General features: G+C 45.7%; 1 protein-coding gene across 1 annotated transcript in view; it reads left to right on the top strand.

Annotated features, from left to right (window-relative positions):
* The window catches only part of LOC138669669 (glutathione S-transferase Mu 4-like), a 71,143-nt gene extending 45,992 nt beyond the window's left edge, over window positions 1–25,151 (top strand). The window contains exons 6-8 of the mRNA XM_069756333.1: window positions 14,369–14,464; window positions 14,591–14,701; window positions 24,895–25,151. Coding sequence (XP_069612434.1) covers window positions 14,369–14,464; window positions 14,591–14,701; window positions 24,895–24,984 — 297 coding nt within the window. The 3' untranslated portion in view covers window positions 24,985–25,151. The remainder of the gene's footprint in view (window positions 1–14,368; window positions 14,465–14,590; window positions 14,702–24,894) is intronic.
* Window positions 25,152–26,690: the final 1,539 nt, after the last annotated feature.

Raw genomic sequence — 26,690 nt, 5'->3', positions numbered from 1 at the left:
CTCTCTTGCTGGGGTTTTTTTTTCTATCCTCCAGATTCTATGGCCATGGGCCACTATAAGATCTGGGCTGGAGGAAACGGACCGGCCCCACTACCATCCTGCAGTCCGTTTCAAAATAAAAGCCCATACCAGGTTTTCCTGAATAAATTCTGGGACAAATAACTTGACCCAGTTCACACTTACTTTTATTCTTCCCTGTGTCTCACAGGCAATCTGCTGTGAGCACAGGGCACTCCAGCGGATCTAATATGCTTCTAAGCACATCCTGGGGGACACATAGCGACCCTCGCATATGACACCGGTCACTGCCTCACAGTATATATATCTACTCTAATCTAACCTGTCAGTGTGATTTTACTGTACACCGCGCTTAATTGCCGACTTTTCAAAGGACACCAGTGCGTAAAAATCTGACAGCACTCGCATGGTGCGAGTGCTGCGCGTCTTTTTTCTTGCAGCCATTGACTTGCATTGGCGAGTCTCGTCCGAGAATCGCAGCAATACGCAGCATGCTGTGATTTTTTTTTTTTTTCTCAGTCCGATTTTTGGCTGAGAAAAAAATCGCAAATGGAATGTCACCTATTGAATAACATTGGTCCCAGTGCAATCAGGTGTTTTTTTTTTTATTATCGGATTGCACTCGTCCGTTTTCCTCGCAAGTGGAAAGGGGGCCCTTAGTCAAATTCTTTGCATGTTCGTCGTGTAACTTCAAACTTCCCTTAGGTCAGTCCTCTCCACTCTGTCAGGCCTGCAGCATCCCGATTGTTCCCACCGCTCAGGATCCCCCGGCCGCTCCGCTTCAGTGATACCCCCCCCCCAGGCTGGGCTTCCTCTGTCACAATCGGTAGCGGATCTAACACGAGTGTCTCAAACTCTAGTGTCAGTGCTGGATCGATTTTACCCCTGCAGACTCCCGCTGTAGCCAGCGGGCCGCAGGAGCCTCCGTCCGAGCCCTCCACTGCAAGCCGCAAAAGTTACAGACAGGAACGCTGGTCTGAGTCCTCTTCTCGCTCCATCTCGCCATACGGTCCTTCTCTGCAGTCGGCTTCCCCCCCCGGTCCTCCGGCGAGGCGTTCTCTGATGCGCCTTCGGAGGATATTTCGGAGCTGGATTCTAACCAAATCGCTACCATGAGGGATATGGTTCAGAATCTCATTGGAGCGATAAATCAGACCTGTGGCATCAAGGATACCTCTACGGAACCCGCAGATCAGGCGGTTTCGTTTAGACGGTCTAAACCACCTTCCAAGTTCTTTGCTCCTCATCGTGAATTAGAGGAGATCATGACCAGAGAGAGAGAATCCCTCTAGACGTTTTCAGAGGGGAAAGCGCCTTGGCGTTTTATATCCTTTTTCTCCAGAACTTACCGCCAATTGGACTATTTCTCCCTCAGTAGTCTCTCCAGGCTGTCTACCAGCACGGTCCTTCCACTGTCCGGCGGAGCATCTCTAAAGGATTCTAACGATAGTCATAGAATCCTTTGCCCAGCCTTTGCTTCCACTTTTGTTTCAAAATCAATATCCAAATAGACCAAACTCCGTCGTGGCATTCTAGACGGAGCTCCACCCGGACAGCTGGCGGAGCTTGCCAACCAGATTTCTCATGCGGGTGAATACCTGGTCTCCGCCTCCCTGGACGCCACGTCTTGTGCGGCTCAGGCGTCCAGCAATGCTGTTGCCAGACCGTTTGGCTCAAGGCCTGGCAGGCGGATTTGTCTTCTAGAAAGTCCTTTTACCAGCCTGCCTTCTCAAGGTGCACGTCTCTTTGGTTCTAAGCTGGACCAAATCATTAAAGATGCTACCGGGGGCGCAAGTTCTCTTCTTCCCCAGTCTAAACCTCGTTGCCTCCCTCCCAGATGGCAATTTCGGTCCTTTCAGCCCTTTCATCGTTTCGCGGCGTCAAACTCCTTTTCCTAGCAGCAGAAGCAACAGGCACGTCATGAGAATAAGACTGTATTCTTTAGACCCACTCCTTCCTGGCGTTCCCGCTACTCCCTGGTCTAGGACTGGAAGATCCACCTCGGCATGACTCATGGCAAGACCCCAGCCCACTTCCCAGGCTTGGGCGGCTGTCTCCTCTTCTTCAGGGACGTCTGGATCTCCTCAGTAGAGGACGCATGGGTCAGGGAAGTTGTATCCTCGGGATACAAAATAGAGTTTCTTTTCACGCCCCCGGGATCGTTCCTTTGAATCCCGACCTCCAAAAGACCCCGCTCTAGTTCCAGGTTTCTTTGCAGCCATCGCTTCTCTCCTCAAAGCTGAAGCAATCGTTCCCGTCCCAGAAGAATAACGGTTCACAGGTTTCTATTCAAATCTTTTTGTGGTGCCGAAAAAAGATGGCAAGGTTCGTCCCATTCTGGATCTCAAATTGCTAAATAAGAGAGTTCGTCTGCGACACTTCAGGATGGAATCCGTTAGTTCAGTAATTGCTTCCATGGAGGCCCTGGAATTTCTCGGTTCCATAGATACTCGGGACGCCTACCTCCACGTCCCGATATTCCTGGGACATCACCAATTCCTGCGCGTAGCGGTGCTCCAGGACCATTTTCAGTCTGTCGCTCTGCCGTTCGGTCTCTCAACCGCTCCCAGGGTTTTCACGATGATCATGGTGGCACTGATAGCCATCTTGAGGGTCAGGGGACTGGTACTTTTTCCGTACCTCGATGACATCCTCATCAAGGCTCTGTCCTTTTCTCAGGCTCAGGAGAACCTGTCCATCGTCCTCGACACTCTAGCCCGTCTCGGGTGGCTTGTCAACAGGAAGAAATCCTGTCTTGTTCCTTCCCAGCACCTCGTCTTCCTGGGCCTGCTCTTCGACACTCGTCAGACCAAAGTCTTCCTTTCCGAGGACAAGAGATCCATCCTTCGTCGGGACGTACGCTCACTCCAGGGTCCTCGTTTTCCCTCCTTCCGATCGGCCATGAAGTTTCTGGGGAAGATGGTAGCAACATTGGAAGCGATTCCCTGCACCCAATTTCACTCTAGACCTCTTCAGCAGGCCATCCTGTCACAGTGGGACAGGTCTGTATTCTCCCTGGATCGTCCGATCCGACTCTCTCCCCGGGTCAAACGGTCCCACAAGTGGTGGCTAACGTCACCTCTCATCTCCCAGGGCAGGTCCTTCCTTCCAGTTCACTGGCAGGTGGTGACGACGGATGCCAGCCTACTCGGCTGGGGTGCAGTGTTTCGCCACCTGACTGTTCAGGGTCGTTGGTCGGCGCAGGAGTCTGCTCTTCTGTCATCTTTCTCTCCCTTCGTCACTGGGAAAGGATTCTCAGGGGTCTACCTATCCGAATCCAGACAGACAATGCCACGGCGGTGGCATATGTCAACCATCAGGGGGGCTTCCAAGGCAACTATTGCTCGCTGGATCAGAACGGCAATTTTGGAGGCTTACCGGGTCAAGAACAGAGTGCCCCCACCTGGGATAAAGGCTCACTCTACCCGGGCAGTCGGCGCCTCCTGGGCGGTACACCACAGGGATTCTGCCCTACAGCTTTGCAAAGCGGCAACCTGGTCTTCCATCCACACGTTCGCCAAATTTTACAAGGTCCATACCTACGCTTCGGCGGATGCCAGCCTAGGCAGAAGGGTCTTGCAGGCAGCAGTGGTGAGTCCTCTGACCTGATGGAAGTCTGTTTTTTTTCTCCCTCCCCAGGAACAGCTTTGGGATGTCCCATGGTTCCTGTGTCCCCCAATGAGGCGATAGAGAAAACATGATTTATTGGTTGCTTACCGTAAAATCTGTTTCTCAGAGCCTTCATTTGGGGACACAGCGCCCTCCCATTTTGTTTAGTTTCTGTTGTTCTGTGTTCTATGACTGTTTCTCATGCTTACAGTTTTTATAGTTGTGGTTGTGTTCTTTCAACCTTATCGTTTTTCTCCTACTGCTTTCTCACTAACTGAGCTTAAGATTGCCAGTTGGTGGGGTGTACACTGCAGAGGAGGAGCTAACTTTTTTTTTTATGCATAGTGTCAGCCTCCTAGTGGCAGCAGCATACACCCCATGGTTCCTGTGTCCCCCAATAAGGCTCCGAGAAACAGATTTTACGGTAAGCAACCAAAAATCCTGTTTTTCCGCACTGATTTTGGTAAATCCGCCGGAAATCCGCACTGCGGATTTACTACAGAATTTCCCCGGTTTTGTGCGGATTCCACCTGCGGTTTTACACCTGTGGATTCCTATTTTGGAGCAGGTGTAAACCGCTACGGAATCTGCACAAAGAATTGACATGCTGTGGAATAAACAAAGCTGCGTTTCTGCACTGTTTTTTCCGCAGCATGTGCACTGCAGATTTTGTTTTCCATAGGTTTACATGGTAGTGTAAACTCATGGGAAAACTGCTGTGTATCCGCAGCAAAATCCACAGCGTCTGCACATATACTTAGCCTGACCTACCTTTGAGCTAGTTGAGAATCTGGAGCATTACTTTTGTTGGTTCCATTAAACTCAAAATGGCCAGGAAAAAAAGAACATTAATGTGAAATTCGACAGTCTATTCTTGTTCTTAGAAATGAAGGCTATGCTATGCAATAAATTGCCAATAAACTGAAGATTTTTTACAACGGTGTGCACTACTTTGTTCAGAAGAGAGCACAAACAGGCTCTAACCAGAGTAGAAAGAGAAGTGGGAGGCCCCGCTGCACAACCGAGCAACGAGACAAGTACATTAGTCTTTAGTTTGTTGAGAAATCGAAACCTCTCACGTCCTCAACTGGCAGCTTCATTAAATAGTACACGCAAAATGTCAGTCTACAGTGAAGAGGTGACTCTGGGATGCTGGCCCTCAGGGCAAAGTGGCAAAGAAAAAGCCATGTCTGAGACTGGCTAATAAAAGGAAAAGATTTAATGTGGGTAAAAACGGATATTGGACAGCGGAAGATTGGAAAAAAGTGTTATGGACAGACGAATCCAAGTTTTAGGTGTTTGGATCACACAGAAGAACATTTGTGAGATGCAGAACTGAAACGATGCTGGAAGAGTATCTGACGCCATCTGTCAAGCATGGTGGAGGTAATGTGATGCTCTGGGGTTGCTTTGGTGCTGGTAAAGTGGGAGATTTGTACAAGGTAAAAGGGATATTGAATAAGGAAGGCCATCACTCCATTTTGCAACACCATGCCATACCCTGTGGACAGTGCTTGATTGGAGACAATTTCATTCTACAACAGGACAATGACCCAAAGCACACCTCCAGATTATGCAAGAACTATCTAGGGAAGAAGCAGGCAGCTGGTATTCTGTCTGTAATGGAGTGGCCAGTGCAGTCACCAGATCTCAACTCCATTGAGCTGTTGTGGGAGCAGCCATACCGTATGGTACGCAAAAATTGCCCATCAAGCCAAACCAACTTGTGGGAGGGGCTTCTGGAAGCATGGGGTGAAATTTCTCCAGATTACCTCAGCAAATTAACTGCTAGAATGCCAAAGGTCTGCAATGCTGTAATTGCTGCATAGAGAGCATTCTTTGACAAAGGCAAAGTTTGAAGGAGAAAATTATTTCAAATAAAAATCTTTTTTTCGAACCTTGTCAATGTCTGGACTCTATTTTCAATTCATTTGGCAACTAATTTGATAAAATTGAGGTTTCATGTAAAACACAATTGTGTGGGTGACTCTAAACTTTTGACGGGATGTACCTGTCTGCTGTAGTTCATTAATACCGAGTGTCCCACGTCGTTCTCACCCATGCGCCGGTGATACACTGACAGTGTATCACTGAGCCGCAATGAGAGTTCACCAGAGTTCATCAGCTGATCAGCTCTGATGCTCGCACTTACGGCACCACTGCATGGGAAAGTTCTCACGCAATGATGCTGTAAGTGAGAGCATAGGAGCTGATTAACTCCGGTGAACTCACTGCGGCTCAGTGATACTGACAGGAGGTAATTGCTCCTGCAGTGTATCGCCATCAGCCAGGTAGAGCAGTCACATCTCCCAAAGCGTTTATCCTGCTTACCCATTGTAAATGGTGGCGTCCACACGTCCCCGTGATGTGTGTTTCGTGTGACCGCTTTTTCAAAAAGGGTGTACATTATGCTGTGTCTCAGTGGTTTAAATAGAAGTGCGGCCAAGAATCCCGCTGGGATACTTGGCCGCACTTCTATTAACCTCTTAACGACCGCCGGTACACCTTTTCACGGCAGCAATTAAGGGTACTTAAACCACAGCGCCCCTTTTTTCAATGGCGCTGTGGAAAAGTGTATAGCATCACCCAGAATCGGAACATGATTTGGGTCAGTTTTTACCGACTCTGGTGTTGCGATCGCTGTTAACGGTATAACGGCAACTGCAAAAAAAGAGTAATTTCTCCATTTAATTTCTCTATCCTCTGTGATCACACATCAGAGGAGAGAGAAATGTAGTCCCCCGATCGCCCCTTCCCCCTTGTACCTCGAGTCCAGGAATTCACTCTGTGATGTCACCTGGGCTGCCGGCATCTTCTTCCAGGAGGAAATGGCGGGCACATCCCGCCGAGATCTGCCACCCGGCAACAATAGGACAATTTTTCCTATTGGTTCATTTTGATCACTGTGATACACTCTCACTGTGATCAAAATAAAAGTAAATTAACCCCCTATTATCACCCCCTTAGGGGAAAAATAATGATATAAAAAACAATTTCCATTAGGGTTAGAGTTGGGCTAATGTGGGGTGGGTTGGGGTTAGAATTGGGGGGGTTTCCACTGTCTAGGTACATCAGGGAGCCTCCAAACACGACATGGCGCCACCATTGATTCCAGCCAATTTTGCGTTCAAAAAGTCAAATTGTGCTCCCTCCCTTCTGAGCCCTGCCGTGCACCCAAACAGTGGCTTTCCCCCACATATGGGGTATCTGCGTACTCAGGAGAAATTGCACAACAAATTTTGTGGTCCTTTTTCTCCTGATACCCTTTTGAAAAAAGTTCCAAATGAATTTTTTTGTGAAGGGAAAAAAAGTAAAATGTTCATTTTTTATTTTTTATTTTTATTTTTTTCCCTTCCACATTGCTTTAGTTCTTGTGAAGCACCTGAAGGGTTAAGTTTTTAGAATGGCGTCACTTTTGGGTATTTTCTGTTATATTGAGCCCCCCTCTCCCAAAAAAAAGTCACTTCAAATGTGAGGTGCTCCCTTAAAAAAAAAAAAAAGGTTTTGTAAATTTTGTTGAAAAAATGAGGAATCGCTGTTCAACTTTTAACCCTTAGGCTAGGTTCACATTGCGTTAATGGGCTGCTGTTAACGCGAGTGCCAACATTCCATTGCGCTAGCGCAGATAGAGCTAGCAGATGCTCTATCTGCGCTAGCAGTGACGGACCCGGAAACGCTGCAGCCCGCGTCCCAGGGCCCGTCACTCAATGACTGCACATCGCTAGCGCACACCCATTGTGGGCGTGCGCTAGCAATGCGTCCAACATAGGAAGTAATTGCGGCGTTAACGGACTGCGTTACACCGCGTCATGCCACGGTGCAACGTAGTCCGTCTAACGGACGCCTGCAGTGCTATGTGAACCCAGCCTTATAAAGTCCTAACAAAAAGAAAAGGGTTCCAAAATTGTGCTGATGTAAAGTAGACATGTGGAAAATGTTGTTTAAGTATTTTGTGTGAGACCACTCTCTGATATAAGGGCATAAAAAATAAATTTTGAAAATTTTCGCCATATCTCCGGTTTTTCATAAATAAACGCAAGTCATATCGAAGAAATTTTACCACTAACATGAAGTACAATATGTCACGAAAAACAATCTCCGAATTAGTGGTATCCATTGAAGCGTTCTAGAGTTTTAGGCCGGCTTCACACTAGCGAGTTTTACGGACGTATGAGCGCATAAAATACGTCCGTAAAACACACATTACACACGGCCCAATGCTTCTCTATGCCCCAGCTCCTATCTGCCGTGTTTTACTGATCCATATTATATGGTCTTCTACGGCCGTAGAAAATCGCAGCATGCTGCGTTTGTCACCGTATTGCGCAAAAAATACGCCAATGAAAGTCTATGGGGGCCAGAAAAATACGGATTACACACGGACTAGCAGTGTGACTTGCGAGAAATACGCAGCGGTGTTAGAGAGAAAAGCCGGCAATTCAGTGCGGTGTACAGTAAAATCACACTGACAGCTTACAATAGAATAGGCAGAAAAAATGTGTACACATAGAATAGGTACAGTGTGTGTGTGTATATATATATATATGTGTATATATATATATGTGTATATATATATATATATATATATATATATATATATATATATATAGTATATGTGTATGTATATATATGTGTGTGTGTGTGTATATATATGTATATATATATATATATATATATATATATATATATATATATATATATATATATGTATATATATATAGTCATTGAGACACATATATGCACAGTATATATATTAATATTTCATACAGCGCTAGATGATAATAATAATAATAATAATAATTTTTATTTAGATAGCTTTAAAGCCGGTAATTCAATTGCCAGCTTTTGTGATCTCCTTCCTAAACCCGACATATGAGACATGGTTTACATACAGTAAACCATCTCATATCCCCATTTTTTTGCATATTCCACACTACTAATGTTAGTAGTGTGTATGTTCAAAATTTGGGCGCTCTAGCTATTAAATTAAAGGGTTAAATGGCGGAAAAAATTGGCGTGGGCTCCCGCACAATTTTCTCCGCCAGAGTAGTAAAGCCAGTGACTGAGGGCAGATATTAATAGCCTGGATATTAATAACCCCCCCCCCCGGTTAAAAACATCTGCCCCCAGCCACCCCAGAAAAGGCACATCTGGAAGATGCGCCTATTCTGGCACTTGGCCACTCTCTTCCCATTCCCGTGTAGCGGTGGGATATGGGGTAATGAAGGGTTAATGTCACCTTGCTATTGTAAGGTGACATTAAGCCAGATTAATAATGGAGAGGCGTCAATTATGACACCTATCCATTTTAACCCCTTCATGTCCCAGCCTATTTTGACCTTAAAGACCTGGCCGTTTTTTGCAATTCTGACCAGTGTCCCTTCATGAGGTAATAACTCAGGAACGCTTCAATGGATCATAGCGGTTCTGAGATTGTTTTTTCGTGACATATTGGGCTTCATGTTAGTGGTAAATTTAGGTCAATAAATTCTGTGTTTATTTGTGATAAAAACTGAAATTTGGTGAAAATCTTGAAAATTTCGCAATTTTCACATTTAGAATTTTTATTCTGTTAAACCAGAGAGTTATGTGACACAAAATAGTTAATAAATAACATTTCCCACACGTCTACTTTACATCAGCACAATTTTGGAAACAAAATTTTTTTTTGTTATAAGGGTTAAAATCTGACCAGCGATTTCTCATTTTTTACAACGAAATTTACAAAACCATTTTTTTTAGGGACCACCTCACATTTGAAGTCAGTTTGAGGGGTCTATATGGCTGAAAATACCCAAAAGTGACACCATTCTAAAAACTGCACCCCTCAAGGTGCACAAAACCACATTCAAGAAGTTTATTAACCCTTCAGGTGCTTCACAGCAGCAGAAGCAACATGGATGGAAAAAATGAACATTTAACTTTTTAGTCACAAAAATGATCTTTGAGCAACAATTGTTTTATTTTCCCAATGGTAAAAGGAGAAACTGAACCACGAAAGTTGTTGTCCAATTTGTCCTAAGTACGCTGATACCTCATATGTGGGGGTAAACTACTGTTTGGGCGCACGGCAGGGCTTGGAAGGGAAGGAGCGCCATTTGACTTTTTGAATGAAAAATTGGCTCCACTCTTTAGCGGACACCATGTCACATTTGGAGAAACCCCGTGTGCCTAAAAATTGGAGCTCCCCCACAAGTGACCCCATTTTGGAAACTAGACGCCCCAAGGAACTTATCTAGATGCATACTGAGCACTTTAAACCCTCAGGTGCTTCACAAATTGATCCGTAAAAATGAAAAAGTACTTTTTTTTTTTTTTTTTTACAAAATATTTCTTTTCGCCTCAATTTTTTCATTTTAACATGGGCAATAGGATAAAATGGATCCTAAAATTTGTTGGGCAATTTCTCCTGAGTACACCGATACCTCACATGTGGGGGTAAACCACTGTTTGAGCACACGGCAGGGCTCGGAAGGGAAGGCGCGCCTTTTGACTTTTTGAATGGAAAATTAGCTCCAATTGTTAGCGGACACCATGTCGCGTTTGGAGAGCCCCTGTGTGCCTAAGCATTGGAGCTCCCCCACAAGTGACCCCATTTTGGAAACTAGACCCCCCAAGGAACTTATCTAGATGCATATTGAGCACTTTAAACCCCCAGGTGCTTCACAGAAGTTTATAACGCAGAGCCATGAAAATTAAAAAATAATTTTTCTTTCCTCAAAAATGATTTTTTTAGCCTGGAATTTCCTATTTTGCCAACGGTAATAGGAGAAATTGGACCACAAGTGTTGTTGTCCAGTTTGTCCTGAGTACGCAGATACCCCATATGTGGGGGTAAACCACTGTTTGGGCGCACAGCAGGGCTCGGAAGGGAAGGCACGCCATTTGGCTTTTTAAATGGAAAATTAGCTCCAATCATTAGCGGACACCATGTCGCGTTTGGAGAACCCCTGTGTGCCTAAACATTGGAGATCTCCCACAAATGACCCCATTTTGGAAACTAGACCCCCAAAGGAACTAATCTAGATGTGTGGTGAGCACTTTGAACCCTCAAGTGCTTCACAGAAGTTTATAACGCAGAGCAGTGAAAATAATAACTACTTTTTGTTTCCTCAAAAATATTTTTTTAGCCCAGAATTTTTTAATTTTCCCAAGGGTAACAGGAGAAATTTGACCCCAATATTTGTTGTCCAGTTTCTCTGAGTATGCTGATACCCCATGTGTGGGGGTAAACCACTGTTTGGGCACACGTCGGGGCTCAGAAGGGAAGTAGTGACTTTTGAAATGCAGACTTTGATGGAATGGTCTGCAGACGTCACGTTGCGTTTGCAGAGCCCCTGGTGTGCCTAAACAGTAGAAACCCCCCACAAGTGACCCCATTTTGTAAACTAGACCCCCCAAGGAACTTATCTAGATATGTGGTGAGCACTTTGAACCCCCAAGTGCTTCAGACGTTTACAACGCAGAGCCGTGAAAATAAAAAATCATTTTTCTTTCCTCAAAAATGATGTTTTAGCAAGCAATTTTTTATTTTCTCAAGGGTAACAGGAGAAATTGGACCCCAGTAATTGTTGCGCAGTTTGTCCTATGCTGGTACCCCATATGTGGGGGTAAACCACTGTTTGGGCACACGTCGGGGCTCGGAAGTGAGGGAGCACCATTTGACTTTTTGAATACAAGATTGGCTGGAATCAATGGTGGCGCCATGTTGCGTTTGGAGACCCCCTGATGTGCCTAAACAGTGGAAACCCCTCAATTCTAACTCCAACACACCCCTAAACCTTATCCCAACTGTAGCTGTAACCCTAATCACAGCCCTAACCCCAACACACCCCTAACCACATCCCTAACCCCAACACACCCCTTACCCTAACCACAACCCTAATTCCAACCCAACCCTAACCCTAAGGCTATGTGCCCACGTTGCGGATTCGTGTGAGATTTTTCCGCACGATTTTTGAAAAATCCGCAGGTAAAAGGCACTGCGTTTTACCTGCGGATTTACCGTGGATTGCCAGTATTTTTTGTGCGGATTTCACCTGCGGATTCCTATTGAGGAACAGGTGTAAAACGCGGAATCCGCACAAAGAATTGACATGCTGCGGAAAATACAACGCAGCGTTTCCGCGTGGTATTTTCCGCACCATGGGCACAGCGGATTTGGTTTTCCATATGTTTACATGGTACTGTAAACCTGATGGAACACTGCTGCGGATCCGCAGCCAAATCCGCACCGTGTGCCTAATTCTAAAGATATGTGCACACGCTGGGGAAAACGCTGCGGATCCGCAGCAGTTTCCCATGAGTTTACAGTTCAATGTAAAACTATGGGAAACAAAAATCGCTGTACATATGCTGCGGAAAAACGGCATGGAAACGCAGCGGTTTACATTCCGCAGCATGTCACTTCTTTCTGCGGATTCCACAGTGGTTTTACAACTGCTCCAATAGAAAATCGCAGTTGTAAAACCGCAGTGAAATGCTCAGAAAAACCGCGGTAAATCCGCGATAAATCCACAGCAGTTTAGCACTGCGGATTTATCAAATCTGCTGCGGAAAAATCCGCAGAGGACCAGAATACGTGTGCACATACCGTACCCTAACCCTAACCCTAGTTCCAACTCCAACCTTAGTGGAAAAAAAAAATAAAAAATTCTTTATTATTGTCCCTACCTATGGGGGTGACAAACGGGGGGGTCATTTACTGTTTTTTTTTTTTTTAATTTTGATCACTGTGATAGGTTTTATCACAGTGATCAAAATTCACATTGGAACGGATCTGCTGGCCGGCAGATTCGGCTGGCGCACTGCGCATGCGCCCGCCATTTTGGAAGATGGCGGCGCCCTGGAAAGAAGATGGACGGACCCCGGGAGGCTAGGTAAGTATAAGGGGGGGGAGATCGGAGCACGGGGTGGATCGGAGAACGGGGGGTGGATCAGAGAGCGGGGGGGGGGGGGGGTGGATCAGAGAGCGGGGGGTGGGTCGGAGTGCGGGGGGGTGGGATTGGAGCACGGGGGGAGCGGACCACAGATCGGAGGGCTGGGGGGGCAATGGGTGGGGTGGGGGCACATCAGTGTTTCCAGCCATGACCGATGATATTGCAGCATCGGCCATGGCTGGATTGTAATATTTCACCAGTTTTTTAGGTGAAATATTACAAATCGCTCTGATTGGCAGTTTCACTTTCAACAGCCAATCGGAGCGATCGTAGCCACGGGGGGTGAAGCCACCCCCCCCCTGGGCTAAAGTACAACTCCTCCTGTCCCTGCAGGCCGGGTGAAATTACAGTTAACCCTTTCACCCGGCCTGCAGGAGCCCAATCCTGCCATGACGCATATGCTGCGTCACAGGTCGGATCGGCACAGGATTTCATGACGCATACGGTGCGTCAAAGGTCGGGAAGGGGTTAATCCAATTGTATGAAAGGGTTAAAAAAAACACACGTTATTACAAAGTATTTTAATGAAATAAAGACACAGGTTGTTGTAATATTTTATTAGACTCTTAATCCACCTGAAGACTCTCTGTAACAAAGGAAAAATAAAAAAACAACAATATCTCCTACCTTCCTATCTGTCACGTCCCACGATGTAAATCCATCTGAAGGGGTTAAATTATTTTACAGGCAGGAGCTCTGCTATAATGCAGCTTTGCTCCTGCCTGTAAAACCCCAGCGAATGAATAGAAAGTAGGTCAATGACCTGTAGTTACCTTCATTCGCGGTGAGTCGCCCTCTGCTGGTTGTCCTCATATGACCTTGAGCGTGGGAACTTTTCAGAATTTTTTCCCAGCCTTGAGGTCATATGAGGCAACCAGCAGGAGCGCGATGCCGGGGATCGATGAAGCAACAGGAGGGCGGCATCGCAAGAAGATGGGAGACGCCAGACCTGGACCTGCAACACCCATCGGACTGCAATGCCCCCCCGGGTGAGTATAGTAAAGCTTAATTTTCTTATCTTTTAGGTTGCTGTAGATGAGCCCTGAAAGGCAGTGGCCGAATCTTAGGCCAAAACTGATGACAGGTTCGCTTTAAAGGCTGATTTAACATTTGCACTTATATGAAACTCCTAAATTCTGATTTTCTAAACTGAGAGCCAATGCTGTTCTTTAAAAAAATAAATAAATAAAATCATGTTTCTAAATAAAATGCCCAATCGCTGGAATCAGACGAGTGTATGGCACCCGATGTGAGAGCGTTGGATGTGATTTTCTAATGACACTCGGCTCCTGCTCCGAGAGCGTGAACTGAGTGTCATGCTACTGTGCTCTGATTAGCATGAGCGAATGAATCACAGCACAGGTGCTGAGGAGATGGAGAAAGTTAATTTCTCAATCCTCCATGGTCTGACTCTGCATATATCGGACAGCACGGTGATGACATCAGATTGCAGTCGGATGATTCGCATGTTTCCATAGACTTGTATGGGTGTGAGTGAGCAGAGCCTCGCTGCCAATTGCAGCATGGTGTGCTTGTTCTCTCATGTGGAATCAGTATGATAATCACAGATTTGAGCTGCCCCATAGTATAACACTGGGCAGAGTGCTATAGGATGTTTTATCACATAGCACTTTGCCGTGTCATACAGTCGTCTGACCCCGGCCTAAATCCTGAGTTTTATAGTATGAATGGTGTAAATATGAACCAGTAATGCATCTTAGTACACATCACTTTGCCTAGACTATGGGCTTGGCTGCTGATTTTAAAATGTATAAATAATCCTTTGACTTTCAATATTTCAGGAAGAGCTGAAGGGACCATACCTTGAAAAGCTCCCGACTGTATTGGCAAGATATTCTAAGTTTTTGGGGGAAAGGCACTGGTTTCTTGGGGACAAGGTAAATCTATTAGATCATTTCTTGGGTAGTAAAGATGATTGCATGCCCATATAGTGTATACTTCTGTCTTGCTGATTAATTTATACATCACGATTTATGTTTACTGCATTTGCATCTATCCCAAAGATTACTTTTGTTGACTTTCTGATGTATGATGTCCTGGATCAGCACCATGTATTGGATCCTACCTGCCTGCAAAAGTTCAAGAACCTGCAGGACTTCCATGCAAGATTTGAGGTACATTTTATATTTATGCCTCTAAGGGCCCCTTTCCACTTGTGTGAGAAAAAAGCGGTCCGATTTACGGACCGAAAAAACTGATGTAACGTCTGCGAGTGCCATGCGAGTGTGATGCGATTTTTTTTTTTTTTTTTTTTTTTTTTTTTTTATCGCAACATCCGTATGACATCCGTGTTGCTGTCCGATTTTTACGCACGGGTCTCCTTAGAAAAGCCGGCAATTCAGCTCAGAGTACAGTAAAATCACACTGACAGGTTAGATTAGAGTAGATATATACACATAGAATAGGTATATATACATATATAATCTCCCTGACATATATATATATATATATATATATATATATAATATAATATTTCTTCCAGCGCGAGATAGGAAAAGCCGGTAATTGAATTACCAGCTTTAAAGCTATCTCCTTCACAAACCCGACATGATATGAGACATGGTTTACATACAGTAAACCATCTCATATCACCATTTTTTTTGCATATTCCACACTACTAATGTTAGTAGTGTATATATGCAAAATTTGGCTGTTCTAGCTAGTAAAATAAGGGGTTAAATGGCGGAAAAAATTGGCGTGGGCTCCCGCACAATTTTCTCTGCCAGAGTAGTAAAGCCAGTGACTGAGGGCAGATATTAATAGCCTGGAGAGGGTCCACGGTTATTGGCCCCCCCCTGGCTAAAAACATCTGCCCCCAGCCACCCCAGAACAGGCACATCTGGAAGATGCGCCTATTCTGGCACTTGGCCACTCTCTTCCCATTCCCGTGTAGCGGTGGGATATGGGGTAATGAAGGGTTAATGCCACCTTGCTATTGTAAGGTGACATTAAGCCTAATTAATAATGGAGAGGCGTCAATTATGACACCTATCCATTATTAATCCAATACTAGTAAAGGGTTAAAAAAAAAACACACACACATTATTAAAAATTAATTTATTGAAAAAATCACAAAGGTTGTTGTATTAATTTATTCTACTCTCAATCCACTCACTGAAGACCCTCGATCTGTAACAAAAAAAATAAAATAAACCAACAATATACATACCTTCCAGGGATCTGGCACGTCCAACGATGTAAATCCATCTGAAGGGGTTAAAATATTTTGCAGACACGAGCTCCGCTAATGCAGGATGCTCATTTCTGCAAAACCCCGGCGAATGAAGCTAAATATAGGTCAATGATCTATATTTAGCTTCATTTGCAGTGAGGCGCCCTCTGCTGGCTGTTCCTAGATCGTGGGAACTTTACTAGAAAGCTCCCTGGCTCGAGTTCATATGAGGACAACCAGCAGAGGGCGCCCTCCTATGATCTCGAGCCAGGGAGCTTTCTAGGAAAGTTCCCACGATCTAGGAACAGCCAGCAGAGGGCGCCTCACTGCAAATGAAGCTAAATATAGATCATTGACCTATATTTAGCTTCATTCGCCGGGGTTTTGCAGAAATGAGCATCCTGCATTAGCGGAGCTCGTGTCTGCAAAATATTTTAACCCCTTCAGATGGATTTACATCGTTGGACGTGCCAGATCCTCGGAAGGTATGTATATTGTTGGTTTATTTTTATTTTTTTGTTACAGATCGAGGGTCTTCAGTGAGTGGATTGAGAGTAGAATAAATTAATACAACAACCTTTGTGATTTTTTCAATAAATTAATTTTTAATAATGTGTGTGTGTTTTTTTTTTTTTAACCCTTTACTAGTATTGGATTAATAATGGATAGGTGTCATAATTGACGCCTCTCCATTATTAATTAGGCTTAATGTCACCTTACAATAGCAAGGTGGCATTAACCCTTCATTACCCCATATCCCACCGCTACACGGGAATGGGAAGAGAGTGGCCAAGTGCCAGAATAGGCGCATCTTCCAGATGTGCCTGTTCTGGGGTGGCTGGGGGCAGATGTTTTTAGCCAGGGGGGGGCCAATAACCGTGGACCCTCTCCAGGCTATTAATATCTGCCCTCAGTCACTGGCTTTACTACTCTGGCGGAGAAAATTGTGCGGGAGCCCACGCCAATTTTTTCCGCCATTTAACCCCTTATTTTACTAGCTAGAACGGCCAAATTTTGCATATACACACTACTAACATTAGTAGTGTGGAATATGCAAAAAAAATGGTGATATGAGATGGTTTACTGTATGTAAACCAGGTCTCATATCATGTCGGGTTTAGGAAGGAGAAAGCAAAAGCCGGTAATTGAATTACCAGCTTTAAAGCTATCTCACGCTGTATGAAGTAATAATATATATACATATGTGTCTCCCTGACATAGAATAGGTATATATATATATATATATATATATATATATATATATATATATATATATATATATATATATATATATATATATATATATATATGTGTATATATATATATATATATATATATGTGTATATATCTACTCTAATCTAACCTGTCAGTGTGATTTTACTGTACTCTACGCTGAATTGCCGGCTTTTCTAAGGACACGGGTGCGTAAAAATCGGACAGCACTCGCATGGTGCGAGTGCTGTGCGTTTTTTTTCTCGCACCCATTGACTTGCATTGGCGAGTCTCGTCCGAGAATCGCAGCAATACGCAGCATGCTGCGATTTTTTTTCTCAGCCAACACAGATTTTTCTCAGTCCGATTTCGGCTGAGAAAAAAATCGCAAATGGAATGTCACCTATTGATTAACATTGGTCCGAGTGCAATCCGATTTTTTTATCGGATTGCACTCGTCCGTTTTCCTCACAAGTGGAAAGGGGCCCTTAATTAAAGAATCGGCGGGCAGTCAAACATTGATCCTTTTTTCTGCTAGGGACAATTCTCACACTTTTGTCAAGTACAAAATCTTATTTGCTTCATGGAGTTTACAAATGTCTGTCTTTTTAGTGCAAGGAACATTTATTTTTTCTTCCTATGAAAGTATGTGACAGTCAGATCATAGAACAATTTCAGTTTCTGGCTGTATCTACTGCGATTGTACTGTAGTTTTGTGGGTACACTGAATAAAAATATAATTTCTGACCTGTCATCTCAAACCTCCTGTTTCTGCACACAGTCATTCAGTTGGATTCAGCGTAAAACAAATCAGAAAAACACTAATAAACACTACAGGGGATGAACATGATTCATAGCAATGTGAAAATGACTTGCTGTCGATATTCAGTCTTTTTTTGTCACTTTTAACCCCTTCACGACATGCCGTACATGTACTGCGCATGTCGTGTTCCTCCCTTTTGATGTGGGCTCCAGCACTGAGCCCATGTTTTTCCTGGCACATGCCAGCTGTTTTGAACAGCTGACATGTGTCACTATCAGCCGCGGGTGGAATCGCTCTCCTCATTTCTGCATGCATTCTGCTTACCTATCTTTAACATTTGGTACGCAGTATATGCGGATGCGTCGTTTTGACGCGCCCACCGTCCGCATAAAACGCAACTTGTTGCATTCCCTTGCGATCAGCGGGCGCGTCAAAACGACGCATCCGCATGTCTCAGGTCCGCTTCGGCGCCTCCCATCTTCATTCCATGACGTCCTCTTCTTGTCTTCACGCCGCGGCTCCGGCGCAGGCGTACTTTGCCCTGTTGAGGGCAGAGGAAAGTACTGCAGTGCGCAGGCGCCGGGCCTCTCTGACCTTTTCGGCGCCTGCGCACTGCATTACTTTCCTCTGCCCTCAACAGGGCAGACAAAGTACGCCTGCGGCGGAGCCGCGGCATGAAGACCAGAAGAGGACGTCATGCAATGAAGATGGGAGGCGCCGGAGCGGACCTGAGACACCCATCGGAGCAGGACCGTCCCTGGGTGAGTATAATCTAACGTCTTTTTCTCCTCTTTCAGGTAACATCGGCGGCTTATCTACAGCATTACAGAATGCTGTAGATAAGCCCCTGATGACGGTGAGCTTACCTGACCATCGATTTTGGGGGTGACAGGTTCCCTTTAAAATTAACCTACCCTTAAAATTATACAGTTCGTCTTTCAGTGGGCAAACTTACAAAATCATCAAGGGATCAAATAATAATTTCCTTCACTGTAAGGGAATGGGAAATGGAAAGTCAGCTCACCACATCACGATGTACCTCGTCTTGTAGAGTGGAATCGCACGGAACCATCCCAGTCTCGGACGTCAACAGCAAAATCAGAAAGAAATGGCCATGTTTTACTATATTTATTTAATTTTTAATATGTTTGGTAATATAAAGAAAATATTTTTCTCTATTGCTTCATTGGGGGACACAGAAAACCATGGGGTGTATTCTGCTGCCACTAAGAGGCTGACACTGTGCAAATAAAAAAGTTAGCTCCTCCTCTGCAGTGTACACCCCACCGATAGGAAGTAGGATATTCAGTTTAGCTTAGTGTCAGTAGGAGGTGGACACGGGTCTTTCATTAGACCCATATCTACCTCAGTGTGCGTTGTTTCTTTTCAGGTTTCTGGAGGGATACAGTGTGAACGGTCACAACTGTACTCCCACGCAGAGTCCGAGTACGTCGTGTACTGCCACCCCGTATCCTCGTCTGACCGGCAGGACCCCAGCCCCTAACACAGAAGCGTGTTTAGGTGATCCGGACCTGGTCCTGCCTCCGTCTCCTACACACTCGCCCACCAGAGCCTGTCGGTTTGAGGAGACACGGACGTCACACAGTACTGGATTTTTGGACGTCCGATCTTTCCAGGATGTGGAGGTACATTCCTCCCTTCAGGAAGGAAGATAGATCATGGAAAAAGATTTAGAAATCTTTATTTTGATAGAGGGTTTTCACCCTTAATTCCAATGGGTTTGGGGCACCAGGCATTCCTTTGCGGCGTTTTAGGGCCCTCCAGAGGATAAGCATCTTGCGGACTATAAGCCACGCACAGTAAAACGTGGCGCTTATTCCAGGTTTCAAGCTGGGTATGAAGTATAAGTCAGGCACAGTAAAATAAAGGGCCACACTATCTGCAGGTTCTGTGATGGGTGTAAGAATCCATCATTTCTATTATGATGCAAGCCGGTCACTGGTGTAATTATATTCTATAACCGTGCTATCACTGGTGTAATAGTACTCTAGAGCTGTACAGTCACTGGCGTAATATGTAATAGAACTCTAGACCCGTGCAGTCACTGGCGTAATACGTAATAGTACTCTGGAGCCGTGCAGTCACTGGCGCAGTAGTACTCCAGAGCAGTGCAGTCACTGGCATATTAGTACTCTAGAGCCGTTCAGTGCCCTAGGGCCGTGTAGTCACAGGTGTAATAGTACTCTTGAGCTGTGCAGTCACTGGTGTAATAAGTGCCCTAGAGCCGTGCCGTTACCAGCAGGGGTATGGCAGTATGCCCCACGCTGCCGTCATCTGTGCCACTGTCCGCCCCTCACCCTCCACAGGGAGATGGACCATTATAAAACCTGCCATATGGCGTTCACTTCGTAGAAGGTTTCAGTTGCAATCTGTGCCTTGATTTTCAGCAGAGTGAGGCTCGGCTATTCCTCTACACACAGTGATGCTAGTGCCCTGGCATATCAAACGTTGGCCTATCAAACGTTTCCATATCTCCTGCTCACAGGCACTCGCCCGCCATCTCCCTGCAGCTCCCTCCGGATGCAACCATTACACTGCTCTACGCAGAGAGGGAAGCTGCTCCTACCCACTTCACGACTGCAGTTTTCGGACCTGACTTCCAGCTGGTTAATAGTCCATATTTCTCAGCAATGTCTGCTGTGGCTCAGTGGATAAAGAACCTGACCACTATCGCAGGCGCAAAGGTTTGAACTCAGGTGCACAACAGAGTAGAGTTTAGTCTCCCTGTTTGCAAGCCTACTGTTCTACCTTCTGGATAATGGGCACGGCAGGACATACTTCAAGACAGACTCCGTGGTGCGGAAGCTGTTATTCTGTCTAATGCCGTCAGGTATCACGACCTAGACTGCAACACAGAATCAGCTCTCTCCTATACCCTTCTCCAGGGTTCTCTCCATGCTGATTTAGTCACAGGATACCGAGAGCCGATTGCAGCAGGACTCTATCCGCCATCCAGGTTTCACACGCACCACCTTCCAGGTACAGTACGGTATTTGAAACTGTCGGATCTTCAGCGGATCAGACGAGTCTTGGATTGACCACTGCAGTGGTACTGGTGTTCTGTACTGTATTCAGGTAGGTCAGATGCACTCTCCTTCACATTCCTCCCGTTCAATAGCAGCAGTACTCTGTCCGCTATCCAGGTTTTAGATGTCCTCTTCCAGACACCTTTTGTCAATAACTGCCGTCTTTCCAGTGGTTTAGACGTGCCCGAGATCGATTGCTGCATTGGTCCTGCTCTTTTGCCCCTGAGTCAGGTGAGTCAGAAACGCCCTCTATCACTCTTAAGGGTCTTTTGCAGCATGTGTCTAGGCTCCCCTCTAGTCACCACTCAAGAGAGAGGTGCCTGGTATTCATCACTTGGTTACAATCCGCTTTCAGGTGAGTCAGAGGCGCAACTTTTACCGTGTGTTTCATGGTCAATAACGTCTGTGGTTTATTAACAGCTAAACAGAAGATCTACCACGTACCACAAGGTGGATCTCAGTGCCACAGGATGGATCTCAGTGGCAGCATAAGTGGCCATTCCTCTTTCAGGTAGGTTGGACACGCTGGTGTCAGGTACCGACTGGTTGCAGTTTTTCTTCAGCCACGCACTGGGCCTTAATTGCGTGTTGCTCCCCAGGGGCCTTTCCTCTCCATCTGGCTATTCGGGCCTACCACTAACTATCCAGTAGGTCAGTTTACAGTGCTGTCCTAGGTCTATCTGCACCATCCAGTGCGTTACTCCTATCATATATGATTTACAGTATTATACGTTCTGGCTGTCTCTTGCGGAGTCAGAGCCCATATAATACCTTGACTCATGATTGTTCATGGCACTATTCTAGGGGCCTTTGAACTACCTCAATACAGAGCTTCCTATTTGTCAGTACTTACCTCTTCTTTCTTACAGACACTGGATTAAACCTCGAGCAGCTCCGGGATTTTATTTCCGACCGTGCCAGGAACAGGTTCTCCCACCTCGGATAGGAATTGGATCTTACTCTGTGCAAGGATCGTCCAGTGTAGAAGGCTGTTCCACACCTGGATCAAATGATGGGTTTTTGTGATAATACGTTCTTTCCTTCAGCAAGATTCGTATCCTTTTCACTGTTATCCTCGTTTGTGTGGTGTCTTATACTTGGGTAAGTGGATCCACAGACTACAATCCTCTCCCCATTCCAGTGGGTCCGGGACGGATAGGGTCACTCAGGTCGTCATAGGTAAGGATGTTCCTTGTGGCAGTCAAGTTTTTTTCTGGGGTCTATGTACTCTATCCTAGGGCCAACTTCCCATGGAATTGACATACTCCAGGTTTTCCATGGACTCTCCTCCTTTGACTGCTCATATCCTATTGTGCCTATCAATGCCCATCTTGTCAACATTTTCCATAGTCCCTGTTAACCATCTTCATCCCTGTACGCATAAATTTGGCTTCCTGATGGATCTGAGTCTGAGGAGTCGTCCGGTAGTCTACGTTCTATCTACTTAGACGGGCAAGAGGTTGTCTCTTCAAACGCTTCCCCCTTTCTGAGCTGTTTATTTGATGTAGCAGGGCCTACTTTGCTGGGTTGAGATCCAGGGTTTCACCCGAGGTCCCCTACAGTACGTCCTCAGCGTTTTGCTCTCTAGCAGGTTCTCAGTACCCTACTCTCAAGCCTTTTCTTGTCCTTTCAATTTAATGGTCTTTCCTGGGTTTTCTCTTGGACTCCTTAGTCCAGCCGTTCCAAAGAGGGAAGCGTCTCGGTTTCCTATATTTCCTCTCTCCTGAGCTTACTACGAACTGGACCTCTTCTCCGTCTCTGGACCCTCCGGTTTCCAGATTTTCCACCGATAGTCCTCCTCTCCCAGAGAGAGCATCCCTCAAGGATACCAACGGCTGACTAATAGTCCATGGCAAAGTCTACCATTGAAGTGTCCGCCAGAACATTGTGCCCTGCCTTTGTCTCCACCTGGGCAGCAGAGTTTATAGACGCATGGGCTAAGCTGCTCCATCAGGGCATCCTTCATGGAGTCCGATCGGAGGAAATCGCTGTCCTTGCGGACTAATTTACTCTTGCAAGGAAGTACATGGTATCCGCCTCCGCGGATGCCGCTGCAGGTGCTGCTTGGACATCCAGCAATATCGTGCCCATCCGAAGGACCAATTTGCTTAAGGCGTGGCAAGCGAACTTATCCTCTAGGACAGCGGTCCCCAACCTTTTTGACCTTGAGAGCCACATTCAGCACTGAGAGAGGGTCGCGAGCCACATTCAGCTCTGAGAGGTAGTCACGAGCAGCATTCTGCTTCTGTTCCCCTCAAAGTCGTGTCGACCAAAGCTTTTCCACAGAAATCCCTCCAAAGCAGTACACTGAGATCCAGGGGTTCCCACAATGCCCCAATTCAGTATTCTCCCAATAAAGGACTCCTAACACACTGTTGCATCCAGCTTCAAGAACCTCCTCTAATAGGTAGTATCATCCTCCAGTGTACCATACCTAAAACATCTCTAAACCTCTTAAGACCAGTATATGTGCATCCAGATCTGATCTTCTGTGCTGGGCTACTCAAAAATTCACAATTTTGAAATGTACTCTTCATACCTGTTTGCTAGACCTGGAGCTAATGCACCAAGCTGGCAGACAGTCGTGAGCCACAATTCCTGGGACCGCGAGCCACATGTGGCTCCCGAGCTACAGGTTGGGGACCCCTGCTCTAGGAAGTCCCTCACCAGCTTGCCTTCCGAGGGTTTCCATCAGTGTGACTCTAACTTGAACCAATTATTAAGGAGGTCATCAGAGGGACAAGTTCTCTTCTTCCTCGGGCTAAACCTCGTAGTTCTCTTGGGACCGCATGTGCTTTCCTTTATTTTATGAAAGCTTTTATTCAGGTACTCCTTTTCTTCATCGGACATTCCTGCAATTTTGTGAGGGGCGAGTCCATTTTCATTTTATACCTTCCCTTCAGGCTCTCAACCACTTCCAGAGTCTGTGGCAGTAGTTTTGTACATTCTGTGGATCACAGGTTCAGTGCTCTGCCCTTACCTTGCCGAGGTTCTCCATAGCTCTGTCAATCATGCTTGATTCTCTTCCCTTCTTCCTGCTCAGACTCATCCTTCGTAGCGTTCTCTCATCACGCTACTGGGTCAGGGCGACGTGCATCTATCCAGCTAAGACCGCCCCTCCCCCTTTTCCGTATATGGGTTCGGCATAGAGAGGCCCTCCGACCTCCAAGTCAATGTATACCCGCTAAATCCAGTCAGCAATGTTTAGAATTACCAGGTCAGAGCAGAGCTCCTCCTTCCAGGTTTAAGGCGCACTCTACCCGGGCAGTGGGTGCCTCCCGGTGGTGCACATATAGGGCCTCTGCCTTCCACCCCTACAGACCGATGATCGGTCCTCCACATGTTCGCGAAACTTCCATTCCTAGCTTCGGCATATGCCGGCTTAGGTAGGAAGACCTTGCAGGCGACGATGGTGAGTTCCTCCGACCTAGATTGGAGTTGACTGCTGTTCCTGCCCCAGGGACTGCTTTGGGACGTCCCATGGATTCGTGTGTCCCCCAATGAAGCTATAGAGAAAACAGGATTTTTGGTTGCTTACCGTAAAATCTGTTTCTCGGAGCTTTCATTGGGGGACACAGCACCCTCCCAAGTTGAACAGCTCTGTTTATTGTGTTATACTATTAACGTTTGAGTTTCGTTCTCTTTTACACGTTGCTTCTCCTACTGCTTTCCCACTAACTGAATATCCTACTTCCTGTTGGTGGGGTGTACACTGCAGAGGAGGAGCTAACTTTTTTTATTTGCATAATGTCAGCCTCCTAGTGGCAGCAGCATACACCCCATGGTTTCCTGTGTCCCCCAATGAAGGCTCCGAGAAGCAGATTTTACGGTAAGCAACCAAAAATCCTGTTTTTTGCTTACAACAACTTCATTGGTTTGTCACTGGAGGTGGATATTTTTTTTTTTATTTTATTTTGCATGTAAGCACGTGCTGTTCCAAATTGAATGCAAACGATGGGCATTTCTCATGAACCAAGGGTGTATACATTTTAAAATTTCAGTATGATTGTGTTTTCAAAGTTACAGCAATTTTTCTGGGTAAAGTAGCAAGTGAATCGCCCTATATAAAGTGAGTAAAATAACTTATTTTTTTTATTCTCCCTTTTCTTTCAGGCTCTGCCGGCGATCGCTGCATACATGAAAACACCTCGGTTTAATAGAAACCGTATTAACGCCAAAACGGCTTCATGGGCCAACAAATAAGCCCCAATTCATCAAAGCAGTTTCGCCAGAAAAGATGCAAATTCGTTGGTGTTTTTTACAGCCTGCTGGTTTCATTATGCACATTAAAAGTCTAAAATGTTTGATTTTTCATATTTACCCGTTGTGCAAACCTCATGAGCAATAAATACATGTTGTTGGCAATATTATTTTATTATTATACATTTTTATAGCGCCATTTATTCCATGGCGCTTTACATGTGAATACGGGGCAAATATAGACAAGTACATTAAACATGAGCAAATAAGGCACACGGGTACATAAGGAGGGAGGACCCTGCCCGCGAGGGCTCACAGTCTGCAGGGGATGGGTGATGAAACACTAGGAGAGGGTAGGGCAGGTTGTGTGGCGGTTCAGTATCTTCAGGATCACTGCAGGCTGTAGGCTTGTCGGAAGAGGTGAGTCTTCAGGTTCTTTTTGAAGGTTTCTATGGTAGGCGAGAGTCTGATGTGTTGGGGTAGAGAGTTCCAGAGTATGGGGGAAGCACGGGAGAAATCTTGGATGCGGTTGTGGGAAGAAGAGATGAGAGGGGAGTAGAGAAGGTGGTCTTGAGAGGATCGGAGGTTGCGTGTAGGTAGGTACCGGGAGACCATGTCACAGATGTATGGAGGAGACAGGTTGTGGATGGCTTTGTATGTCATTGTGAGGGTTTTGAACTGGAGTCTCTGGGCGATAGGAAGCCAGTGAAGGGCTTGACAGAGGGGAGAGGCTGGGGAATAGCGGGGAGATTAGTCGGGCAGCAGAGTGTAGGATGGATTGGAGTGGTACCAGAGTGCTAGAGGGGAGTCCAGAGAGTAGGAGGTTGCAGTAGTCGAGGAGGGAGATAAGGGCATGCACTAGCGTTTTAGCGGTGTCGCGGTCAAGGAAAGCACGGATCCGGGAAATATTTTTGAGTTTGAGATGGCAGGAGGAGGCACGGGCTTGGATATGTGGCTTGAAAGAGTGGGCAGAGTCGAGGATCACCCCGAGGCACCGGGCGTGTGGGACTGGGGAAAGTGAGCAGCCATTGACATTGATGGATAGGTCTGGTGGAGGGGTAGAGTGAGATGGGGGAAAGATGATGAATTCTGTTTTGTCCATGTTCAGTTGTAGAAAGTGAGCAGAAAAGAAGGCTGAAATAGCAGACAGACAGTGCGGGATTTTGTTAAGTAAGAAGGTTAGGTCAGGTCCGGATAGGTAAATCTGCGTGTCGTCAGCGTAGAGATGGTACTGCATACCGTGGGATTCTATGAGCTGTCCTAGGCCGAAAGTGTAGATGGAGAAGAGTAGGGGTCTCACAGAGAATCAAATGAAGTGTCCTATTTTTAGCAGTTCACCGACATATGACACCATTTTTAAGGTACAGTAAATGACACCAATAAAACTTAACATTTACTAATTCAAATATTAAAACAATACAACATACACGACCTATAAAAACACATATGGCTGCTAATAAAGATACAGAGTGCACAAAAACCCTATAGGGCCAACTATCTGTACCCTACCTTGCAGTGGAGGTTGGCACCCTATAGAACCTGCGCATTGGCGCCCCCGCTCAACGTAGACTAGCCCAATCTGACCCTAATAAGCCCTATCGTGTGGAAAATAGGGTACCACTCAGCAGACCATACAGACAGACAAGACATACAAAATAACACTAGGACTAAGAGAAAAAAAGATAATATTGCACGTATATTAAAGATAC

The sequence above is a fragment of the Ranitomeya imitator genome, chromosome 3 (genome assembly GCF_032444005.1).
Source record: "Ranitomeya imitator isolate aRanImi1 chromosome 3, aRanImi1.pri, whole genome shotgun sequence".
Taxonomy (NCBI): Eukaryota; Metazoa; Chordata; class Amphibia; order Anura; family Dendrobatidae; genus Ranitomeya; species Ranitomeya imitator.
Note: the sequence above shows the minus strand (reverse complement) of the source record. Positions and strands in the feature narration are given on the sequence as shown.